The 25,192-nt window shown below is 41.4% G+C and overlaps 1 protein-coding gene across 4 annotated transcripts in view; it reads left to right on the top strand.

Annotated features, from left to right (window-relative positions):
• The window catches only part of HERC4 (HECT and RLD domain containing E3 ubiquitin protein ligase 4), a 32,037-nt gene extending 6,845 nt beyond the window's left edge, over positions 1-25,192 (top strand). For 3 of the 4 annotated variants that reach the window (XM_071564513.1, XM_071564511.1, XM_071564512.1), the window contains exons 5-26: positions 440-516; positions 2,534-2,755; positions 3,630-3,721; positions 6,219-6,349; positions 7,400-7,560; positions 7,925-8,004; positions 9,412-9,536; positions 10,053-10,112; positions 10,633-10,744; positions 11,203-11,392; positions 12,491-12,663; positions 13,351-13,467; positions 15,758-15,781; positions 16,230-16,328; positions 17,405-17,572; positions 17,676-17,819; positions 18,659-18,825; positions 19,586-19,652; positions 19,859-19,941; positions 22,109-22,292; positions 22,851-22,953; positions 23,822-25,192. In XM_071564513.1, the coding sequence (XP_071420614.1) occupies positions 440-516; positions 2,534-2,755; positions 3,630-3,721; positions 6,219-6,349; positions 7,400-7,560; positions 7,925-8,004; positions 9,412-9,536; positions 10,053-10,112; positions 10,633-10,744; positions 11,203-11,392; positions 12,491-12,663; positions 13,351-13,467; positions 15,758-15,781; positions 16,230-16,328; positions 17,405-17,572; positions 17,676-17,819; positions 18,659-18,825; positions 19,586-19,652; positions 19,859-19,941; positions 22,109-22,292; positions 22,851-22,953; positions 23,822-24,030 (2,788 nt within the window). In that variant the 3' untranslated portion in view covers positions 24,031-25,192. The remainder of the gene's footprint in view (positions 1-439; positions 517-2,533; positions 2,756-3,629; positions 3,722-6,218; positions 6,350-7,399; positions 7,561-7,924; positions 8,005-9,411; positions 9,537-10,052; positions 10,113-10,632; positions 10,745-11,202; positions 11,393-12,490; positions 12,664-13,350; positions 13,468-15,757; positions 15,782-16,229; positions 16,329-17,404; positions 17,573-17,675; positions 17,820-18,658; positions 18,826-19,585; positions 19,653-19,858; positions 19,942-22,108; positions 22,293-22,850; positions 22,954-23,821) is intronic. The other variant, XM_071564514.1, reaches the window with a different exon arrangement.

Here is a 25,192-nt window from a genome sequence, read left to right as displayed (position 1 = left end):
TGTATTTGGAACTTCTTCATGATATTGTGGAAAAATCTAATAACTCTGTAAACTGAAGTTTTGATTGAAGTTAGTGTTGGTAGAGATGAAAAATAGTGTTCTATTTTTAACATAAAGTAATTCAATTTTTGTACCTAATGTTGATATGAAGAGGACTATAAAACCTTTACTCTTTTGGAAACTGTAAAGTAAGAATCAGTTTCTTCTTGCATTCTGTGTTTGTTTCCTCCATTCAGCTGTATGACATCTCCTTGTGGCACTTGAGCCTCCCTAATTCTTCATTATCGTCTTTTACAGACCTTTTGGGGATGTTTAAATTAGTTTCATGTGTACTTGAGTGAAAAGGATTCACTTTCTGTATGTTACCTTTTGATGTGACTTTATATTTCATACCATGACACAGTAGCTTAATTCTCTCTCTGTTTTCTTACCCCAATAGAAACATTAAAAGCTTATCAGAGGTCCAAATTGTTCAGGTTGCTTGTGGTTATTATCACTCCCTGGCACTCTCAAAAGGTAAGCCAAATTCTTGTGGAGTTTTGTGTAATTCCTTACCAGGTAGTTCAAGTTTCCAACATTCATTTTTAATTTTTTAAATGTTTTTATGAAACATGCTACCATTTAGCACAGGTGGGACTTCAGGTTGGTAGGGGGAGTGTAATTTAATGGTGGAAGCCTGAATTTAAAAATTAAATATACAGACAAATGTTGTCTTGTTCTGCTGTTATTTCTTTTTGGTTTGGTTTGCATTTTTTATCATTTGGCTTTTGTGTAACTTCCTTTTTAAGTTGTTTCCTTTTTCTGGTCCCATTTCTTTTTCCCCCTGGTGTGTTTTAACCTGTGTCTTTGAGTTCTTGAGGCTTGTGGGAGCGACTTCCTTGTGTGCCCCACTGTGGCAAAGCCTCAGTGTGGTTTGTGCTTCCACAGATGAAACACAATGTCCCATGATAACCCACCCTTTGGAAGGGTTAAACATCTGCCTGCAGATTTCTGTGAGCACACACATGGATTGCAGGTCTGGTTAGTGCAGCTCTCCAGAAAGGAATCACAGAATGGATTGGGTTGGAAAAGACCTCCGAGATCATCAGGTCCAACCCTTGGTCCAACTCCAGTCCCTTTACCAGATCATGGCACTCAGTGCCACGGCCAGTCTCAGATTAAAAACCTCCAGGGATGGAACATGCCTTTAAATCTGCTGCTTCCTTGTGTCATTCTGAGAAAATTTTGAGTTGGAGCCAAAACTGCCACTTGGGACAAGGAAAGGGTTAATGGAAACTTAGAAACTCTAAACCAAAAATACCTGGAAGACAAGAGTTGGTCAGTGTTTAAAATGCAAACCAGAGAAGCTGTGTGAGGTGTTCATCCTATGCAGAATGATTTTTTTTCCTTTAAATATAATAGTTCATACTGATTTTATGTGCCTTAATTCCATGTGTGGCTCTTCGTGGCCTCATATTTTCTGTATTCCCAAGTGCCTTTATCATTCCAACCCAAAGAAATGCCTTTGTTTCCAGGGCAGGCAGGCAGAGGTTTCCAAATACCCTCAGCAGAAGAATGTGGGGAGTGTCAGAGTTGTGCTGTTAAACATTCTGTTGGTCAAAGGGGCAAGAATGTCATAAATTGTAAATTGGTGATGTAAAATTCCCTCTGTGTTTTCAGTAGTTACAGGATTCAAGTTCAGCATCACTATCCCATTGCCAGTTCATGGATTTGCAGCTCTGCTTCTGTTCTTGACATGCACTGTAGCATTTTTTTGGCTTTTGTTGTTAAAATAAGTAAATAAATAAAACCTGAGAGACCTGTACCCTAGGGATGGGTTTCATTGTTTTCCCATGTTGGTAAAACTATTCTTGGAAAGGTGGATATAGGAGAGACATAGGAAGCATTTTGAAGGCAACATTTTGGAAGTGTTTTGTGATCTTTAGGACAGTAAATACCTCAGCACAGCTGGGTGTCCAGTGGAATATTTGGAGGCAATCTTAGCATAAAAATAGCTCCTTGACTTGTCATTCTTCAACATGTTTTTTTCTTTATGAGGCATCTAATGCCATTATAAACCCTGTGCTTTGTTGATCATATCCTGAAGACAGTATTTTAAAATACATGTATCTTAAATTGTATATGAGAATTAAGTATGTTAGAAAAGCTGAAATGAGGGTTTTGATGGGAAATTGGAAAATTGTGCATGTGTGGTGTTGGCAGATCTCTGCATGAAAATCTGTGTAGTAGTGGAACTTCAGTGGAACAGTGTCTTGCTTTTCAATAACCACACTCAGTTTATCTACCACTGCTGAAACAGGAATGTTAAGAGATGTTTTGAGGGGTTTGAATGCCATTGAAATGCTTTCAGTCTGATGAAACACTTGAGTTGAATGCCTGCAAATTACACAAGAATGCTTAGCTTCAGAAGTCAGTACTTTGTAAGCATTTTGACAATCAAATATAACTTTTAGCTTTTGATACAGTGCATGAACCTTGTGTAATTGAACAATACTGATGGCATTTCTTGCTTGTTTATTTTTCCTTCCAACAGGAAGTGAAGTGTTTTCCTGGGGACAGAACAAATATGGCCAGCTGGGCTTGGGATACGAGTATAAAAAGCAAACCTCACCCCAAATGATCAAATCTCTGCTGGGAATCCCTTTTGCACAGATTGCAGCAGGAGGAGCTCACAGCTTTGTGCTCACCCTTTCTGGAGCCATTTTTGGATGGGGACGCAACAAATTTGGGCAGCTGGGCCTTAATGATGATAACGGTAGGTAGCCATTGCTGCAGCCAAGTTCATGCTGAGGGTTGTGTGAGGGCAAAGGCAGCAGCAGAACAAACCATTGCTGGGTGTTGTCCAAGAGTGTCGTGTCTCCTGGGATTCATAAGGAAGTCACCTCTGTGTCTGCTTTCCCTGGTGGTTTTGTCGTGAGAATTGTGGCAGTGTGATGTTGAAATTCTGTACTCAGTTCAGTAGTGAGTGATCTGTGGGTGGTTCTGTGAGTGCAGGTTTTCTCACTGGTTTGTTACTGTCAACACTGTCTGAAACAAGAAAAGTGTGTTGTGAATAAAATGCACGTCTGAATTAATGCAAATGAGAAGAAAAGTACACATGCAATAAGAAAAGTACACACCATAGTAATAAAAGTACACATGCTTTTCAGAAACCAAATTCTGATGGGGAACTCCAGTTGCACCTGCATGTTCTTTGGAATGTGTATAACCCCAGGGTTTTAAGTAGCATCACTTCTCAATAAAGTCCCTTTTTTGTGTGGTGCTGGGGTGTCTTGCAGGCATGTCAGGATACCTGTCAGATTTTCAGAAATCAGCATTAACATTTTGAAAAGCTGCCTTTTTGTGCAGCTGGATGGCAGAGTTGATTCCTCCTGGTGAAGGAAGGAAGTTGTGCTTCCTGATTGTTCAGTGGGAGGGAGACCGTGGGCCCCAGAGTGTGTCAGTGCAGCATCCCTGTGTTTCCATGGCATTTCCATCCCCAGGTCCATCAACTGTCACAGGGATTGCATTTTGAGGAGTTGTAAAGGGCTTTCTGGGTTGGAATCACAGTGCAGTAAATGAGCAAAACTACTGGGGGGTTGATTTTTATTTTCAAAATCAGTGACCTCCTGCCTGATTGAACTGTTCAGACAGGTACGTTCCCACCCTGCTGAAGTCCCTCAGGAGTCAGAAGGTGGTTCACATCTGCTGTGGGGAGGATCACACTGCTGCCCTCACAAAGGTACAGTACCCAAAGATGTGTTTGTGCTTTCATTGCTTCGTGTTTCCAGGAGAAGATGCTGTCTGGATGGCAAATAACAAACCAAATTCTAAATAAAGGTCTCCTAAGGGTATTGGATAAAGTTGAGGGAACAGTCATTAAATATTTTTTAATATTTAGGGAAATTTAAGTTGGAGATCAGAAAAAAATTCTTTGCAGAGAGAGTGCTCAGGCATTGGAATGGGCTGCCCAGAGAGGGGGTGGATTCCCCATCCCTGGAGGTTTTAACCTGAACTTGGCCGTGGCACTGAGTGCCATGATCTGGTAAAGGGACTGGAGTTGGCCCAAGGGTTGGACTTGATGATCTCGGAGGTCATTTCCAGCCCAATCCATTCTGTGATTCTATGAAAAATTTCCCAAACACTACATTTTTCAACAGACTTAGCTTTTTGTCAGACTTGGTGAAATTGAACGTACAAAATACAGCATTTTTGATAGGAAAGTGTATGTTGCATTATTAAAATTATACAGGTATTGAAATTTACTTTAGTGTCTCCTAAAGGGATGAGTCTTTTCTGACTGTAATGCCTCTGGCATTGCTGTTTTCATGACCAGACCAAATCACTCACCAATTAACACCGTGGGCAAAACAGGCTGTCCTTGGGGAAATTAATTTCATTTATTGCCAGTCATAAGGGAGAGTTTTGTTAATGAGGAATTGAGTGTTACAGGTATTATTGTGTGAGGTTCTGTGAAAAACTGGTCATTTATTTCAAAGTGGGTTTGGGAAAAAGTGTGTGTTCTGTGTCAGTGTGGTGAGTTTGTACAGAGATGTGGGAATTAATTATTGATCATTAGGATGGAGAGGTGAAATATGTCAGATTGCCTTATACAGAACTGTATATACAGAAATGCATTATTTGGAGGCTTATTATTAAACTTTTATACTTACTGGGAAATATTTAGGAGCAGCATAGAATATATAATGCTACTGCTCATTCTTAAACTCATTTTAGTGAGAATATTGTATTTCAACATCAGGTGGTGGTGCCTTTATTTTGCAGTGGGTAAAACAATATACACATCTGAAATATTTGGCTCTTGGACTTTTTATCTGGGTTTAATAGTTGGATTAGGCTTCAACATTTAAATCAGTGTATGTTGGCATTTAGACATTCCCTGCTTGCCACTCTCAATAAAAGTATCAATTTATAAACAGAAGAGTAGAAAACAATTTTGTCTGTTCGAGATTTGGGCAAGTGACTAAATAGCCGGTTCATGTCCAACTCTATTCAATTTGTAATGCTGTTATAGAAGGCATTAGGATTTGGAAAGGAATTATTTTTAATGCTTTATTTCTGGAGGAAAAAAAAGTCTGTGTTTATTTACTTTTGGTAAATGTGTGGCTTTTTAAAATATGTTGGTTTGAATTTTTATACTGCAACATGTTAAAACTTATTTGGAAGAGTATCTGCCTGAATGTGCTCATAACTTGTTGTTTATAGACACTTAAAGGAAAAGACTGTTCATAAATAATTGCTTTTTGTCCTAAAATATCCTCTCACTTTGAAAGAATACAGCAACTTTGTTATCCTGAAGTGGATATTGCTGTGAGGTTTGGGAAATGGAGAGTGTAAAGCAAACAGCAATCTGCAGCTAGCATTGTGCAAGCCCTAACTTCTGAAAACATTTCTGGTGTAAAATTGGAAGGTTTTGGTTAATTTCTTCATTGAAGGAATCAGAAACACTTTAAAAAAATTACTTGCCTTGCAACAGAGTTGAAATACTCTTGTTTCTTGTGCTTTCAAATCCTGAAGCTGTTTCAGTCCCACTCTGCATCATCTGCCTGAGCAGAGCAGAGCAGCTTCCTCCTTGCTAATTGTTTTAAAATTTATATTTAGAGTTTCAAAGCCAAAGTATAGTTTTTTAATGGTGTGAGTTTATATGTTGTTGTAGTTCAAGAAAATTCTAAAAGAGAAACAACAAGGATTAGTATCTATTAATGACACAATTATTAATGACAGGACTGTTGTACAATAATATGGAAATTGCACAAATAAGGTAATACTTCATACCTGTGCCACATTTTCATAACTGCAATTAACTTAAGACCCTTATCACAGAATCACAGAATGGATTGGGTTGGATAAGACCTCTGAGATCATCAAGTCCAACCCTTGGGCCAACTCCAGTCCCTTTACCAGATCATGGCACTCAGTGCCACGGCCAAGCTCAGTTTAGAAACCTCCAGGGATGGGGAATCCACCCCCTCTCTGGGCAGCCCATTCCAATGCCTGAGCACTCTCTCTGCAAAGAAGTTTTTTCTGATCTGCAACTTCAATTTCCCCTGGCAGAGCTTGAGCCCATCGTGCCCCCTTGTCCTATTGGTGACTGTCTCGGGGCCCTGTTGTGTTTATGTATTTTCTCTTTTCCCCACAACCACAGAACCATCAGACAAGGTTTAAATCCATGTTGCTGTTCAGGATATAACTGTAATGCAAATCCTCTCTTTGTTCAGGAAGGTGGGGTTTTTACCTTTGGAGCTGGAGGTTATGGGCAGTTGGGCCACAACTCCACCAGCCACGAGATAAACCCCAGGAAAGTGTTTGAGCTGATGGGCAGTGTTGTCACACAGATCACCTGTGGCAGGTAAGGGCTGGACTGGGCCAGCACTGGGAACCTGACAGAGAAAACTTGTTTTATATCCAGCTTCCCTGTCCATTGCAGGGTGAAGTGCAGGGTTTCTCACCCTTCCTGGGTAGGGGAGACAAGCTGATCCCTGACCAGAGATATTTAGAGGTGTTACTGGGATTTTAAAAGCATTCAGTAGAAGAACTAAAGGAATTTATGTTTTTGAGAGGCTCTGATTTTCTAAACTTCAAGTGTGAGCAACTGTGTGAAATGTGAAAGTGTTTATTGCTGCCACTTCACCTTTTCCTGTTAAAGAACAGGGGGATTTAGGAAGGTACATGAACATCACTGAGGATAATGGTAAAATTTGGAAATGTAACCTGTTATATGAAATACCTGTAATACTTTATGGCAGTTCAGTTCCTCATGGATTTTTGATTTTGTATGTTATAGTAGCACCAAAGAAATGGAAAAAATTATCAGCATACATGAATATACCCTTGTCCGAAGAATTGTACTCATATGAAGAAAAAATGAGGGAAGCAGCATTATTTTTTAAAGAGAGGGGCTCAGCATTATTTGGATTAAGAAATATATAAGTGTAAAGCTGACACTGTAGCAGTTTGGTTGGCATCATGTGCTTTCATTCTCTTTTCATAGTTTACAGAAATTCCCTGCTGATTGTTCACAGGCTCATGATGGGAGAGAGGACATCTAGAGCTGAACAGGGTGGGAGGGGGAAGGAGGTGCAGGACAAACTTGGCTTTTCTGTGTCTACAGAGAGGCTCTGAAGGCCAGGCAGGGACTGAGCACTGGCGTTTCCATCCCATGAACATGGAGTGTTCCCTGCTGGAGTGTGTGCCAGTGGCAGGGCATGGGCAGCAGGGGGTGGGTACTGGTGTTTCCATCCCATGAACATGGAATATTCCCTGCTGGAGTGTGTGCCAGTGGCAGGAAATGGGCAGCAGGCGGTGGGCACTGGGGTGGCAGGACCTTTCCCATCCTGCTCAGTGCCTGCCCAGGGCCTGTTGTGACACTCAGGGCTCTGCCCTGCACTGTTTGCCCCAGGCAGCACACCACGGCCTTCGTGCCCTCCTCGGGCAGGATCTACTCCTTCGGCCTCGGCGGGAATGGGCAGTTGGGCACAGGAACAACCAGCAACAGGAAAAGCCCCTTCACAGTGAAAGGAAATTGGATGCCCTACAGCACTCAGTGCCCCATGGTCACAGGTAAGCACCTTCTGCTGGAGTGACTTCTTGGCTCCTGTTCTCTCATAGTGTCTTAAAATCACTGAGATCCAAACTAAGTCTGGGCCATGATCCCTTTCTGCCAAGCAGTGAGTCCCACTGTTCCCTGCAGGCCATTCCTGCTGCAGGAAGGACAGGCTTACCCTGCTGGTGGGTGGGTCCCTGGGGAGCACTAGAGCTAAAACACACCTCAGGTAAGGGGGAGCTTAACTGCTGTACTGCAAAGATTGGCTTCAGTGAGGTTCTGCAGAAAGGAACCTTCCTCTAACCAAGTGCTGATTGCAGTGCCTTAATTGTTCTTCAGTTTCACATTTTCACAGAGGCCTGTTTTTAATTCCTATTGCAGACAACGAGGAGTGTTGTTACTGTGTCAAGAGAATTTTCTCTGGTGGGGACCAAAGTTTTGCACACTACTTTTGCCCACAGGTAACAAATTAAATATACTTTGGTTACAAAGCTTGTCCAAGTCGAATTTTAGCTTTTCTGATGGCGTTTTAAAAGGTTTTGGTGTTGAAGGTGGGGCTGTATTGCACAGTTTGTTGGAGCAGTGTGGCAGCAAAAGGCACTAAGGCAATGTGGCAGTGAAAGACTTGGACCAGGTAGTGAGTGTTACCTGTCAGGGAGGTCCTGAGACTTTCTGGCATAAACTTTTTTTTTTTATGGATGAATGCACCTCTTCTCATGTCATAAGGAAAAAAATGATTAAATATTTGAGCTCTTCATTCCTGCCCAGTCCTCAGTAACTCCTGGCTGCAGCTGTGCTGTTCTCTGCTCTGGAGCCAGCTTAGCTTTACCACAGTGATGCTTCCACAAAGGAAACTCTTTGCAGCTCTTTGCTGAAAGTTATAGGTGGGGATGTAGTTTGTTACCTGGTGGTTTTGTGCTAGTCTTAAAACTTAAGCTTTAAAAGAACAAGAATTAATCACTTTAAATTCTAGTACATAAAAAAGAAAAAGTTCCAGAAGGACTTTACAGTAAAAAAGGCAATGTGTGATGGAAAGGAAGTGCTATTGGAGGACGAGTTGGGGGATAAAAACAAGATGAAGGTCCATGGGACTGTTTCCAATACAGCTCTGCAGATACTAAACCAGAGGGATTAATGAAGCACCAAGAGTTGAGTGTGTGAGGTGAAAACTCTTTGGACACAAGTTAAAATGTGTTTTAGTGTGGAAACATGTTTGTCAAGAAACACTGAGTCCAGGTCAGCCTGGCAGCAACCCCTTGTGCTCAGAGCCTGTTCTGGTTGTGCAGAACTAACAGTCTTTCCAGCACTGGTTTGTTGTTTTTTTTTTCTTAATTCTCACTGAGAACTATTGCTCTGTTTGAGAGAAATGTTTAGCAGGTGTAGACTGGAAAAATTACTTACAGTATAGGCTCAAAACTTCTCTATTAAAACTTCCTTAAAAACTTTCTCATGTGCAATTTCCATAATTACTGGAGTAGTTTGTGCCTGACTAATTGAGGTGAGCTGGAGACTCTATGAATGCAGCCATTGTGGCTTGTTCTGTACAAGGAGTATGGACAGTAGATGAACTTTGATGCTGAAAAAGTATCTCTTCTGGTACTGTTTAGTTTGGTAATTTATGTTGAATTCTTTTGAAGTCACGTTGAGCTCTGTGCCCCTGGGACTGGTGTGTCCCTGCCAGTGAAGGGGGCACAGCCAAAACCTGGGTGTGTTCTCAGGTCAGTTTGTGGGCAGCTCAGTGCCCTGAGTTGTGGTCTGGGCAGGAAAATTGTCACTCTGGAGAAAGAAATGCTCAGCCACACTGCTCATTTTTCTGCAGGTCAATGTTGTACATCTGATTCTTTATGCTTTCTTTGAAATCTATTTAGAATATGGTGCCACCAGATGATTTTAGGTATCCTGACCTTTTGAAGCAGATCTGGACTGTGAATGAAACGTTTATTCAGAAATTGCTGACTTTCCCACCTGGAAGACTTCCTGTAGAGATAGCTAAGTAAGTGATGCTGAGGAAACAAGTTTCCTTTCATAATTTTACTTATGAATTGAGTATTAACAGGGCTTTGGGCATGCACAGCAAAGCTATTTTTAATTACTGATTTCATGACGTGCAGAGCTCTTGCTCTGCTTTCATTCTTATGCTTGTTCAGTAGTTTAGATCCTTTAGACTGTCTCTCTGTCCCAGTTTAGGTGACTATAAAAGATTAAATTATCTAATTGCATATTGAAAAATAGCAGGAGATGTAAAGGAATATGAAAACAACTCAAAGATTATTGCTTCTGCTGTAATAGAGGAGGATGCAAAGCAATTAAATTGCAACACTTGCTATGATAACCTGTCTTAAGCATTGCCTGGAATGGAAGGTTTTATCTACTATCCTTCAGTCACACTGAAGTCAGAGTCCCATCCTTTACACAATGTAATTTATTAGGGATTGCTCACAGCTTTTTATTGCAAATGCTGATTTGTAGAAGGAAAACAAAATGTAACATTTCCTGTGAACAATTCCAGTGAGATTGATGGAACCTTCTCCTCAGCTGGGTGCCTGAATGGGAGCTTTTTGGCTTTGAGGTAAGTGCTGAGGGTTTAAACAAGTGTTCCTGTGGTCAGCACTCGAGGTGGTTGCCTCTTAGTGCCTCTTGTGTGGGAAGTAACACCCTCCTGGGGTGTCCTTGCCTTCCTGGGCACTGGTACCCACAGTTCCAGCTCCTGGCCCCTGTGCTGCCCTGTGTTCTGTCAGCTGCCCCAGCACAGCTTCTGCTGCCCCTGCCCCTCCTGGGCAGCCTGTGCTGTCTGCCTGGGCCAGCAAACTCACTGCACTTCCCACCCACGGGGTGCTCATCATTCAGGGGCAGTTTGGTGCACAGGCTGTTGTAGATGCAACTCCTTACTGACTGTCTTGCAGTTAGAGAAGGCTTTTTTCCAGTTGCTTCCAAGGTCATACAAGAAATGAAGTCTGATAACGTTTTAATTCCTTAGTTAGTAGGCTAAAAATTCAGGGGAGAAAAAATCTTGAGCTGCTGAGAACACGGGATTCAGTCTTTGTGTATTTTGCACAGGATTCAGTGTTTGTGTATTTTTTCCTTTGCAGCAATGATGATCATTACAAAACCAGCACTAGATTCTCAGGGGTTGATATGAATGCTGCTAGACTACTGTTTCACAAGCTCATACAGCCTGAGCATACCCACATAGCTCAGCAGGTTTGTGCTGCATGTTTTCCTTATGTTTGGGGTTATCTTCCCTTATTTTCCTTACGTTTGGGGTTATCGTCCCTTATTTTCCTTGTGTTTGGGGTTATCTTTCCTTATCTTCCTTATGGTTGGGGTTATCTTCCCTTATTTTCCTTATGGTTGGGGTTATCTTTCTGCATTGCACATCTCCAGTAATACTGTTGTTATCCTTGCTCCAACCCTTTAAATATATTTATTTACTCAATGTTACCACCTGTGAAGGTGTGAAACTGTATTGTGCTGTGACAATTAGATAACACATTGACATACTCTATTTTAATATTTTCCATATTGTCTTGTTTCTGAAAAAATAGTGGTCTTAATTTAAGCTCTTAATTATTGTTTTCTAGATTAGCTCTTCTATAGGTGGTGATTTGTTTAAATTCTCAATTGCATTACAATAAACAGAGTTTTATGATGTGCTGTAGGTGGCAGCTAGTTTGGAAAAGAACCTTATTCCCAAACTGTCCAGCTCCTTACCAGATGTTGAAGCTTTGAGGCTGTACCTCACTCTCCCAGAGTGCCCACTGATGAGTGATGAAAACAATTTCACAACATTAGCAATTCCCTTTGGAGCAGCTATTCTGAACCTAGAAAAAGCACCTCTGAAAGTTCTGGGTAAGAAACTGAATTTCTGCTGTTCAAACTATGGCTCTGCAGATGAAAACCTATAGAAATTCCCTCAGCAGAGACTTGGCAGCACCTGCTGTGTATTTACAGCTCCGTGGAATTCCCCAGGGAGGGAGTTAAAGCTTAGCATTGCTTGGTGTAAGGAAACACTTACTCTGTTGCTGCTGGGTGAGTTAAGAGGCCATCCCTGTGAACTGAGCTGGTACTGCAGGTTTGGGAGGATTTGAACAGAATCCCAGACTATTCTGAGTTGGAAGGGACCCCCAAGGATCATCGAGTCCAGCTCTTAAGTCAGTGCCCACACAGGGGACTGAACCCATGACCTTGGCATTATTACAACCAAGTTTTAACCAACTGTATTTGATGTGTGTCTTTGCTTTGCACTCTGACAATCATGCTCAGACAGCTGACAGGCTCTGGGCAGGTTACAGGAGTGCTGCAGAGCAGGTGTTGATTTGTCTTTTTGGTGACTGCAGCACCTGCTCCTGCTGCTGAGCAGCTCATCTTCTCTCACTGATGCTGAGGTGTGCTCCTCAAATGTGCAGCTGAGAGTGGCTCTGATTTCTAACTCCACTTCCTTGCACCTTCCCATCATGACTCCTGTCAGCTGAAATTCAGCTTGGAGAGCTGAGGTTTCAGAGTATTTCCTTTTTAATTGGTACCTTTTTGAGAGGATACTTTCCTCTTCCTCAGTTATTTTTTGCCTTGTAACCCATCTGTTGTGTTTTTGGTGAAAGTAAAGAGCTTGTCTGCTGTAAAGAAAAGCAAACTCATCATATTTTGAACTGTAAATCCTTTTCTTTTCCATCATCTTCCATTGCCCTCAGGACTGCTTGCTTAAATCAAGGTTTCAGGGTTTGAGCCATCTGGTTTTTGTCAAGTGTTACTTTGTGATATTGTCACTTAGTCTGGGTGAACAGATTTTTTTAAAGAGTTGCTGTGTGACAACAGAGCATTTGCTGTGTTAAAAGGGGTGGTTTTTTAGTGTCTTTAGTAACTGATAATTATGCTTCATGATTTTTTGCTAAAAGGATAACATTGCATTGCAGTGGCAAGTACAAATTTGTGTTCCCTGTGTGTTGACAGAAAACTGGTGGTCTCTACTTGAACCTCCCTTGTTCCTCAAGATAGTGGAACTCTACAAGGATGTCGTAGTGCACCTTTTGAAGCTGTGCAAGATTGGCCTTCCTCCTTCTGACAGAAGAATACTGACCAATTTCCTCCACACAGCCTTCAGAGTTCTGGAAATACTGCACAGGGTATGTTTATGCCATTTATACCCAAATGGGGTGACAGGTCTGGGATCTTCCACTGGTTCAGCATCAGGGGGTTTGGAGGGGAGGGATTGTGAACTGTGGGCCTGAATGATCTGGTTATAAAGTCAGAATCTTTGTGGCTGTTGTGCTGCTCTGGCAGTTAACAGAGTTCAGCAGGCCCTGGGAAAAGCAGCTGTGGTAGGAAAATGTGGATGCTTCTGGATTCAAGTTACACTGCAGAGACAATCCTTCCTGGGAGGCTTGGGTAAAATTGGTTTTCCACATCTATTTCTTTTAAGCTTTATATTTTTAAATGGAAAGTGTTCCTCTGCTGACAGTGTTCATGCTGTAATTAAGAACAGAGTTAATGAATCATAGTTGTTAACCTTGTGCAAATACAGGAGCAAGTATTTATTGCACTGTGTAGGTGAATAACTGTGTTATCCCTGTTCCTGTGAGACCATGGGATGTTTCAAGGTGGCAGCAGTTCGTTTCGTTTTTCTTTGCGATGGGATTGTGAATAATCCATGTATCCATGTCTTTAACATTGTTTTTTGCTTTCTTGTAGGCACTGGTGTTTTTCTAGGATTTTTTTAGTAGCTGGGTATCTGTGGCTGATGTATCAGATGCTTGAAAAACATGGAAAATATCCCTTTGAAAGCTAATAAAACATAAATTGCACTTCTTTAGGTAAATGAAAGAGGACAAGTTATACAGTATGACAGATTTTACATTCATGAGATACAAGATTTGATAGATATCAGAAATGACTATGCCAACTGGTTCCAGCAGCAGGTATTGGGAATGGTAAGTTGTGTTGGTTTTTATTTGGGTTTCTGTGGGTTTCTCCTCCCGTGTTTTGGTTTTGTTTTATGCCTTTAGAGAAGTCTGTAGATTCTCTTAATATGGGCACTTTCTTTTCATAAAAATGCCTTCCCAGTCCACCAATGCTGAGCAGACTGAGGTCCTGCCAAGAAGGAATTAAGTAGGTGTGCTACTGCTGGGGTGTCATTCTTAGGACTGGCACTGCTCAACCCTTGAATCTGCCAATGAAAAAGGGATTTAGAATGCTGTCACTCCAGACTTGCCATGGCAGAAAAGCTAGGAAGGTAATAATCCATGATAGGAAAAAATCCAGAATAATCTGAATTGCTCTGTAAGGTCGGTTCAGTCAATGAGAAAGCTGAAAGTGTCTTGGATAATGAAGTCAGAAGTCAGTTGCAGGGATAGATACCTGATATATTCTGCTTTGAGTATAGACACTAGAACTGAGGTCATTAATTCCTGGGTGTGTAATAAATGGGAGTAAATTACTGACTCTGCAAACAATTAGTGAGGTGGGTAAGTTTTTGCCACAGTTCTTTCACTTAAGCTTTTAAAGACTGTTGAGCTGATGTGCTTTTTGTAGCCACCTAAATTTAATTCTTTCATGGCAGTACCTGGAAGGTCCTGACCGTGGGACACCTTTGTTTGTGTTTTGTGAATACAGAGGAGGTGATGCAGTGCCCCAAAGAATTGCAGTGCCAGCAGGGACAGTGGGGAGTGTGGAGAGGCAGAGTCAGCTCTGGCAGGCAGGGCAGGCAGGCTGGGCTGGCACAGCACAGCAGAGGTGTGGGAGGTGCTCCTGCAGCTCAGGGGGGTGGTGATATTCCCAAAGACACGGAGGAGCTGGGGCTGAGCACTGCAGGGCCTGGCAGTGAGGGGCAGGCTCTGTGTTGGGAGCAGAGAAGAGTGAAACTTTAAAGGTGATAACCATTGCCAGTGTTCTTTAAACAGAGGTAAACACAAACTGTGTGTGTCATGCTCAGAGAAGGCAACACTGAACAGGGCAAGGTGAGAGCTGGGAAGGTGCTTTGTAGAGTCCTCAGCTCCATTTGTCAGCTAAACCAGAGGGTTGAGCAGCACCTTTGGCTTTACTGAGAATACACTGGGTATGGAATTTGCCCTTACTCATTTCTCGTCATACATTTGGACAGTTTCGAGTTGGCACAAAAATCACAGAATCACAGAATTGATTAGGTTGGAAAAGACCTCTGAGATCATCAAGTCCAACCCTTGGTCCAACTCCAGTCCCTTTACCAGATCATGCCACTCAGTGCCACGGCCAAGCTCAGTTTAAAAACCTCCAGGGATGGGGAATCCACCCCCTCTCTGGGCAGGCCTTACTACAAGACTGAAGGAAATTCCATGGTCTTATGCAGATCTCCTTTGCAGATGGTTTTGATGGCCTTTTCCTGTCTACATATCCACCAGTTGTTCCTGCTTTTAAAATCATAAGAAATCCTCTTTCTTTGCCCATTGAAACAGTAGAAACAAATCAAAATTTCTTTTGCCAGTGTAACTTCTGTTGCCATAACATGTGGCAAAGGTGTTTACTCAGTTCCTTAATTGAAATATGAAGGGGAAAATACAGAAGAAAAGAGAATTTGGGAAGTATGCAGAGTATTGTCTGAGAGACTCCTGGAGGAAAAAACTTCTTTCAGTGAGAAAAAATGACTGGGGCAAAATTGAAGGCACTAAATAATGGGCTGTTGATTTGAATAGATGAGATACAGCCTTTTAAATTAGAAATAAATAATGGTGGATACAGGAGTAGTACAACACTGAGTAAGTCTACCTGGGATACTCAAATGTGATGTTAAATTTCAGGAGTCAGTTGCTTTTTTCATATCATATCTCACAGACTCAAGTAGTGGGATCCTTTTGTATTTTTAAATTTTTGCTCATTAAAAATATTTTGCATTTAATTTGATGTGCTGCAGTGATTTGAGAATGAAAATACAGAGGTAAAAACTCTTGTCATTTATTAATGTGTGGAAGTAAACTTAAGCTTAATTTTTTGCATCCAAGAAAATGTTGTGCTGTAATGGTCCTGTTTTTAAAGACTGATAAACAGGGTGTTGAAAGACAAGGTTGTGGTTGGTCAATGAATTAGAATGTTTATGGATAGTATTTATTTCTCAGTAAACCTTCTCTTGGGGGGGAAGCTGTAAATAAATATTTTTTAAATTCTACATCAGAGATGAATAATTAATGCAGACACTAATGCTGCTTTTTCATCTTAATTATTGCTACCTTTGTGCAAATGCTGTCATAGGATGTCAACCATGGATTAACCGAGGTAAGATTGGTTGCAATCTGATTTCTTCTGCAGAGTGTAAGGAAATCAGAACTGTGAGTGTCCAGGCTTGTCTGCTGTGTTCTGTTGGGAGGAAAGCTTGGAGTGAGCCATGGCTGGAGTCTGAGCACATCCTTGTGGGGCAGAAGGATGTCATTCTCTGGGGTGCAAATTTGGAGCAGCAGCTGAAAAAAAAGGGCTACTTTATTAAGTGAGAGTGTTGTTTGTGTCTGGTTTGGTTTGATTGGGTTTTGTTGGATTTATGTTTTGCTGAATTAATAACCAATTGAAAATCTAATTAATATGCTTTCATCTTGCATTGATGATCAGTCAAGATTGAGATCTCTGTCCAGTAAAATTGCTGTATTAATTGAGTCCTGCTGCAGTGTTTTCTCAGCCATGCTTGTGCCTTTACCTCAGCAGAGCTGTGACGTGGCTGTTTCCATTCCAGTTAACAGATATCCCTGTTATAATTTGCACATACCCGTTTGTGTTTGATGCCCAGGCCAAGACAACTCTCCTGCAAACAGATGCAATCATTCAGATGCAGGTAAGGGTCTCACTTTTGAATGGTATGAATTCTTTTTTCCTTTAGCTGTGGGCCTTATGGAGGTTCCTCTTGGGGTTTTTCTGTTTGTTTGGGGAGTTGTTTTTGGTTTTTTAGCTCTGTGTACCCTCTTCTCCCTAAGAATGAAGGATGTAATTTTAATCTTGGGATTTGTACATGGTAGAAGGTTTGTGGGTTTGGGATTTCATAATTACATACATTTCCAAGGAACTTCCTTTCAGTACCGAGATGGCTTTTGTAGGCATTAACAACCCATAGTGCAGGTATAAAAACCCAAACAGATAACAATAAAAAGCCCCCCAGAACTCTGAACAAACAAAAAACCCTAAAAGCACCACCCCCAATGAAAAAACAACCCCCATCCCATATGAGCAGACTTTGAGTGATCCCTGGGTCATTGATCCCAGCCTCAAGATAAACAGGAGACATGTAGACAGGCTCATGTAAGAAAATACAGGCTTGCTTTTCTAATTCCTAATAAATGCAGTTTCTTATGGCTTTAAAAATGTACCTGCACAGTCAGTAGGAATGTTTGATGGATTCAGGGAAGTGGTCACATGGACTGTTCCTATTAACAATATTGAATAGTATTAAAACACACTTTCAACAGTTCTCTGCCATATTCAGGACGTTTGCAACAGCATTTTGTTCTGCAAACCATTTTAAAAGAAAAATTATAGTGCAAACTAAATAAATTGCTTTTCATTCTGTGAATTAGTTTTTAATGGGTGTTTTCATGTCAGATTTATACTAAACAGCTTGGTCTTCATTAGATAAAATGTAGGATTTTTTTTGCTTCCTTTCGTTATCTGAAGTATTTTGCCTGGAATATCAAATACTGTGTTCCAAGACTTCCTTGAAAATTAGCATTGATGAGACCAGTGGGTAAAGGAAAAATATATCCTGAAACAAAGGATTTCCTGAGATAAAAGAAACACAAAGAAAGATGGGTAGTGCCTGTTCCCATCCATGTCTCCTGCCCCTGTAAAGGCAGGACTGAGGGCCAGTTACTGTGGACAGGAGTCTTTGGTGACCCACTGACACTTGTTTCTCTGCAGATGGCTGTGGATCAGGCTCACAGGCAGAACTTGTCTTCTCTCTTCCTGCCCGTGTTTGAGTCTGTCAATCCCTGCCTCATCCTCATGGTAAGGAGGGACAATATTGTGGGAGACGCCGTGGAGGTGCTCAGGAAGACCAAGAATGTCGACTACAAGAAGCCACTCAAGGTACTGCAAACACATCTTGCTCAGAGCTCACTGCAGAGAAAGGAGGACATTTTGGGGCAGCCCCTGTTCTGCAGCTCAGTGCTCACTGGGGTGTGTGTTGCAGGTTATCTTTGTAGGGGAAGAGGCTGTTGATGCTGGAGGAGTTCGCAAAGAGTTCTTTTTGCTCATCATGAGGGAGTTGCTCGATCCCAAGTATGGAATGTTCAGGTACTATGAGGAGTCCAGGCTGATCTGGTTCTCTGATAAGGTAGGGTGTGATCTATGTTCAGTAATTTTATTTTAATGTGCAGTATTTATATTAATAGACATGAACATAGTAGCTTGTGGTAGTTTCCTTTCAAGAGGAGAAGCTGAAGCAAGTATTCTCATAAAATGTTTATTTTTGTCATTGTTGGATGCAAACTTTCCCCTTTTATTTTCCCCATTCCTTACTTAGTCCTTATCAGTTGTCCCCAGCCCAGACACATTAGGAAGCTGTACCAGCCTGAGCAAACTGATTCCAAGGGCAGAGTCAGGAAATCATGACAGAGGAGAATTTGAGGTGTCCTGTTGAACAAGAGTTTCTGTGCCCAGTTTCTGTGCAGTTGTACTTTCTGGAAAGGTTTGATCATGGACTTTTCAGTCCTCGAGAGAAAAGCACTTGACTGGGGTGGCTGTATCAGCAGTGCCTGAATGTTTCTCCAGTTTTCTCTGAAGCCTGAGCTATTAACTCCAAGGGGTCAACAATGAGCTCCTCCTCTGCCTCCTAGTAATGCTTTATAAAAAACTGCCCTGCCTTTGAGCACTGAGCAGTGCCCTGACAAACCCAGGGTCTTCCTGCAGTGTTTGAGCAGTGTGTGGCACCTGGAACACAGAGTGTGTTGGAGCTTGGCTTTTTTCCTTTTTCCTGAGTAGAAATAATTCTGCTTCCTTGGAGTTCAGTCTCAGCTGGTTAAACTCTGTCCTGTTGCCATTGGTACTTACCTGTCTATTTAAAAAATATAGAGATGAAACTCAGATTATACTGCACTGTGCACTTTTTCCTGGACTCTGCAAGATTAAAATAACTCCTTATTTTAAACCATCTTGTCTGTTTTCTGTTCTTAGACCTTTGAAGACAGTGACTTGTTTCATTTGATTGGTGTTGTCTGTGGGCTAGCAATATATAATTTTACTATTGTAGACCTTCATTTTCCTCTGGCTTTGTACAAAAAGCTATTGAATAAGAAACCATCCCTGGATGACTTAAAAGAATTGATGCCAGATGTTGGCAGGTAAGCAAGAAAGAAAAATGGGCGCTGCTACAACTTAATTTTGAAGTAATTTTCCTTTAAGAATATAACAATTCCTTTTTAAATTTTCACACCAGTTGGATAAACAGCTCAGAGTAACTTGCAGCCATCATGTCATTTGGGAAAGAACACATGGTGTTGTTAAATACCTGCTTCTGAGAGCTTGGTGTTTGTGCTTTTTACTGTTCTAGAAGAAATTTAGGGGAAATAATACTTGAATTCAAACCCTTTAAGCTGTAGCCATTAATTTTATAAGCCTCAGTGTGAACATACTTTTAGTTCCAAATGGCTTATGTAAGTCCATCAAAAATATTTCAGGAGCAAAACCATGTTAAATACTTGCCTTTGACTAGAGATTTGAATAGGACTCATGGTAGGAGGTTCAAGTGAGTGGAAAAGGATGAATTGCCACAGTGTTGTGAATGCCAAAGTCTTCACAGATTCAAGGAGAAATCCAAGATGTTACTGGAAGAGCCAGTCAGTGGTTATTAGTACTTATTGCCTCTGGTTTGGGAATCCCTTAGCTGAAGTTAAGACAGGAATATCAACACTACAAGTAATGGTAAAACAAGTGCTTGAGATTTCCCAGCACTGCACCAAGTGCAAGTCTATGAGCTAATGACTAAAATAACATTAGAAAAGTATTTTCAAAACTTGATTTATCAAAGCACAAAGAACACTTCAGGAAAATAAGTTCATCTTTCTTTGCCCTTGTACGAGTACTTTGTAACTTCTTTTGCAGGGGAATGCAACAGCTATTGGACTATCCAGAGGATGACATAGAAGAAGCATTTTGTCTTAATTTTACTGTAAGTTTTGTAGTGTTTGAAGCATCTTACCAAGCTCATACCATCTGTTCTAATTGCCTCTGATGGGGTGTTTGAGCCAAAGCTTCAGCTGCTGATTCCCACGAGTTTTGGCTTCTGTGTCTGCCATTCATGTTGCTGTTGGCTGAGGGGTGGGAAGAAGTACTTGGTGCAGTAAATAAGATTTATGCTATTTTTGTTTCTAATAGATCACTGTGGAAAATTTTGGTACAACAGAAATTAAGGAGCTTGTTCCTAAAGGTGCTGACATTCCTGTAGTCAAACAAAATAGGTGAGTGCTGTGGGTTGTGGGGTGGTTCAGTGTTAGTTCTGCTGTAAATAAATACCCTTTACCAAGCTCTGACACTCCTTGTGGAGGCAAAAGTACTTTGGCTGTTTTCCCAGGCTGTTCTCATGTGTATTGTTGAAATAGTTGTTGTGCTGGCACTGGCACAGGTTGGGCAGAGGAGCCATGGCTGCCCCAGCCATGGCAAGTTGGATGGGGCTTGGAGCAGACTGGGATTAGTGGGAGGTGGACTAGATCTCCAGAGGGCCCCTCCAACTCCAACCAAAAGCAGGTCATAGGATTAAAAATACTTGTGGTTCTGTAGGAATTACATTTCATTGAAATTCAGTGAGTAATGATGAGAACTTTGACCTGAGTGCCAGGATGTGGCAACTATTCATACATGAATATTATTCCAGTGAAGTCCTCCCTTTGTAGAGCAGATACCATCAGATAAATGAATGTAGTGTTACTGTCAGAAGGATGTGTGACAGGTGGGTTTTTCCTTCATCACAGATTCTGTAACTTTAATCTATAAAAGCAGCTTCTCCCACCCTTTGTTCCCTTCCTGCTCCTGGAGGATAAGCAGAAGAAGGCCAATGGGATCCTGGCCTGGATCCAAACTAGCGTGGCCAGCAGGCCCAGGGCAGTGACCCTTCCCCTGGACTCTGCCTTGGGGAGGCCACACCTTGAGTGTTGTGTTCAGTTCTGGGCCCCTCAGTTCAGGAAAGAGATTGAGGGGCTGGAGCAGGGCCAGAGAAGAGCAAGGAGGCTGGAGAAGGGACTGGAGCACAAGTGCTGTGGGGAGAGGCTGAGGGAGCTGGGGGTGTTTAGCCTGGAGAAGAGGAGGCTCAGAGGTGACCTCAGCACTGTCTGGAACTCCCTGAAGGGAAGTTCTGGCCAGGTGGGGGTTGGTCTCTTCTTCCAGGCACTCAGCAATAGGACAAGGGGGCACGATGGGCTCAAGCTCTGCCAGGGGAAATTGAAGTTGGAGATCAGAAAAAACTTCTTTGCAGAGAGAGTGCTCAGGCATTGGAATGGGCTGCCCAGAGAGGGGGTGGATTCCCCATCCCTGGAGGTTTTTCAACTGAGCTTGGCCGTGGCACTGAGTGCCATGATCTGGTAAAGGGACTGGAGTTGGACCAAGGGTTGGACTTGATGATCTCGGAGGTCTTTTCCAACCCAATCCATTCTATGATTCTATATCTCCTGGTGCTTTTGTCCCCGTTTGCAGAATTTTCCTCTGTCCATTCCTCTCATGTGTTCCAGTCTGTCCTTTAATCTTCCTGAGTTCTCTGTGGTTGTACTTTTCCCAGAGTAGAGGGAGAACTGCATGGGAAGAGCATTCCTGAGTGCACATGTCAAACCTGGGGCTGTGCAGTTCTCTGCTGGGGGTTTGCTGTTCTGTCGCAAAGGGACAGCAAAATTGGGGTTAAATTATGAGAAAAGTATCAAGGTGCCCATGGAGTGCCTGCTGCACTGTCATCACACACTGCTTGCAACAGTGAACAATTCCTCTTTGTCAAGATAATAAATATTCTGTGATGCTTTAATTAAGTTTAATAATTATTAACATACAGCATACGCTGTGCTGGTGTAGAAACTAACAGTGTTCACCAGGACTGATTTAAAAAAGCCCCATTATCTTAAATTATCACATCAAGGAATTTTAGTGCTCCCCTAAAGGCTGCAGAGGTTGTTTCCAGCAAGATGTGAGAACTCCTTGTACCAAAGCACAGATAACAGGCCATCTGCTTTGCTGTATCCCAGCTCTTTGTGCTGTGTAAGGCTCAAATGTCCATTTGAAGTTGATTAGCAGTTTTAGTGCAAATATGGCAACCTTTTTAATTTAATAAAACCAACAGAGAGTTTAACCAGTTGGTTTCAGGACTCTGCATGGAATTGAGGCCTTCCAGATTTGTTGCCTTTGGATCCAGTTCGCTGCAATGCACACAAATAATGCACACAAATAATGAAAGTGTTCATAGTGCCTGAAATAAATAGCATTGCTTGTTACTGCTCTTCTGTTGCACATCAGGGACCCTGCCTGGGGGAGCACGGTCAGGAAATACATTTATGTCCTGTTTTATCTTCACTGTGGTTGTATATAAAGCAGAGAATGGTAACAATGACACGTGCTTCTTTTTTATTTTCATAATTCTTCTTTGTACAGGCAAGATTTTGTAGATGCATATGTGGATTACATCTTCAACAGATCTGTGGCTTCCTTGTACAGTGCATTCCATGAAGGCTTCCACAAAGTGTGTGGGGGTAAAGTTCTTCAGCTCTTCCAGCCCAGTGAGCTGCAGGCAATGGTGATTGGGAACACAAATTATGACTGGAAAGAACTGGAGAAGGTAAGAACCACAGTCAGCTATTGGTTATATATAGTTTTAATTTCAGGGTGTAAAAGCAACTCAGTGTCCTTTTGAGCTCTTTTTTAATTAATATGGCTAGTGATCTTTATTGCATTGATTGACATCATAAAACATCAGTGAATGAAGAACCTAAAATATTATTTACCTTCTTTTTGCTTTAAAAAAAAAGGCTGTGAGCTTTTCCATGTAATTTCTGAAGGAACTCAGAAGAACAATGCACAGAAACCAGAGGCAGCTGTGTACAATGTGCTGTGTTAGAAGGGGGAAGGCAAACAGAATGTGCACAGTTACTGAAAGTAAATATTCCTGATGGCCAGAACTCAGTGAGACTTTGTCCCTGTTGGGCTTGAAAATGCTTTGTAGTACAGGCATCTGCCCATAAAGCTGAATTCAGAGTGAACAGCTGAGGAAAACTGGCTAAGGAAGGTGGGAATGTGTCACTTGCTGTGTTCCATTGCACTAACTGCACAAACTTCAGTGCCAGGTGATCCTGTTGTTCTGTGAGCAAACAATAACCCCATTCCCTGCTCCTTCCAGAATACAGAATACAAAGGGGAATACTGGGCAGACCATCCTACCATTAAAATTTTCTGGGAGGTTTTTCATGAGTTGCCTTTGGAGAAGAAGAAGCAGTTTTTGTGTAAGTATTTGAAATTACTCCACAGAGGTTTCTCACTGAACAGGTTTGCTGGAGTTTCAGGTTCTTGCTCTGAGAGGGCAGACACAAGGATTTGTCTGCAAGGATGTGATTAACTTTATTTGGAAGTTAAAAATCAGAGTAAAAGAGATTGATTATGAGCTTGTCTGATTTTCCTGGGGCTGTCCTGAGTAATTCTGGGTGGGGAGTAGTTACAGATGACAATAGCCCAGAGCAGCATTTAAAAAAGAAAAGAAAACCCAATCCTCCAAAAAACCAGCGACCTAAACCACTGCTGTCATTTAGCTGATGACAAGGATTTTTTCTTCCTGTGTTTTGACATAAAGTTCACATCCTCTACTTTTGTCATTGCACATAGATGGAATTTGGGAGTTTAACTCATTGGAAATATGTTAAGGTGTTGATGTGAGTGGAAATGTCCAGATAACAAAATCATCAAAGCTTCCTGTGAATGAGGTTTTGTTGAGAATAGGTCATAGATCAGTTTCCAATTCAGATAAATCGCTTATTGAACAAACTAATGCTGTGGGTTTACAAGATAGTTGCAAAGGTATAGCTAATGGATTTTGAATTAAAAGTTCTGGTGCATGAAAACCTTTTTCAGTGTTTCCTTCCTCTCCCTTTGTTTTTTTAAGGACTGTTTGGTTGCATATGGTAACATGAAATGCTTTCATTTATGTATCAGTTGTTGAGTTTGTAAAGTCATTATTGTGTTTTTCAAACTTGGCAGAACCTCAGAGTGAAAAGGCATTGCTGGAGTTACTACAAGGCCAGCAGTGATTAGAAGTGCACATGTGATGTTTTTAATGTGAGTCCTAGCCCAGTTACAAGGCTGTGTTTCCCTTGGCAGTGTTCCTGACGGGCAGTGACCGCATTCCGATCCTGGGCATGAAGTGTCTCAAACTGGTCATCCAGCCCACGGGAGGAGGAGAGGATTATCTCCCCGTGGCTCACACTTGCTTTAATCTTCTTGATCTTCCAAAATACACAGAGAAAGAGACCCTCAAAGCTAAGTTGATCCAGGCCATAGATCACTACGAAGGTTTCAGTTTGGTGTAAGTTCAGCAGTGAGAGCTCTGTGTAATGTGGGATCATTACGTTGTCGTGTCTTTCTTGTGATGGTAAATTCAGTGGATTACACGATGCAGTCGATAATATAACTGGTTATTTGCAAAACTGTTCAGTGGTATGGATGTTCTTGGGAGCCAAAAAACATTTCCAAAACCGAGGAACTGTCTTAATACATACCTTCCTGTACAAAGCCATGTGGATTTTGCCATCTTACAATAAAAATGAGAGTGTTACGGGAGTCAAGTTTCACTAACATGGATTAACATTTCACCTTATGCAAACAGTTTGGGGTGTGAGTGCATGGGAGACTTGCTTCGGTTTTTCAGATCACTTAGTAAGAACATTTAACTATTTTCCCTGATGAATTCACTTGGTAACTCTTCATTTTGTAAATAATAAATTTTGTGATAAAATAGTTATGTTCCAATAGCAGTATGGTTTCTATTGCTTGTAATTGAATATGAGCTTCTTTTATGGCTTTTAACAAACAAAGTGACTACTCTGATTTCTGAAGATATATATTTTTCTGGTTTGTTTTAAGAACCTTAATAATGGAAGTGATTGTTTCAGAGACATTCATCTTCACAATGTACAATCCACGAACAGTCACGTAGTGCCGATACAAACCCGCATACAATGGCATCTTTAACATGTGGATGGACAAGCTGACTTCATACACTGTTTTATTTCTAAGGACTGATCCTGTAATTAAGTGGACACAATTACAAAAGAGGTTGATTTATCATTTGCAACCTCTGCAGTCATGTGTCAAGGATACAGCTTCAAAGAAAAAGATGCAGCAGCCAGTTGTTGCTGTCAAGAGGTTAAACGTTTATTTTTAAATGCTGAGAGCGTAGTTTATGGTTTCTAATAGAATTTTCACTTTTTTCCAGATAAATGCATTTGAAATAACCTTTAACACCCCTTTCCCCTTTTCTTAAGATTTTATTTTTAGTATAATTGCCCTGAGAGGATTGTGCTTAGCTGGACACTTTCGGATTTGACTTTTCCTTCTCTGGTTAAATTCCAGATTTTGTGGTGTTAATGCATATGTGACTTGCAGCTGTGAAACAAATATTTATTTTTTTTAGATTTTTAAATGCAGTGAAAAAAATTCAAGCTATAATAAAAGACTTGAATGAAAACCTTT

The sequence above is a fragment of the Pithys albifrons genome, chromosome 9, assembly GCF_047495875.1.
Source record: "Pithys albifrons albifrons isolate INPA30051 chromosome 9, PitAlb_v1, whole genome shotgun sequence".
NCBI lineage: Eukaryota > Metazoa > Chordata > Aves > Passeriformes > Thamnophilidae > Pithys > Pithys albifrons.
Note: the sequence above shows the minus strand (reverse complement) of the source record. Positions and strands in the feature narration are given on the sequence as shown.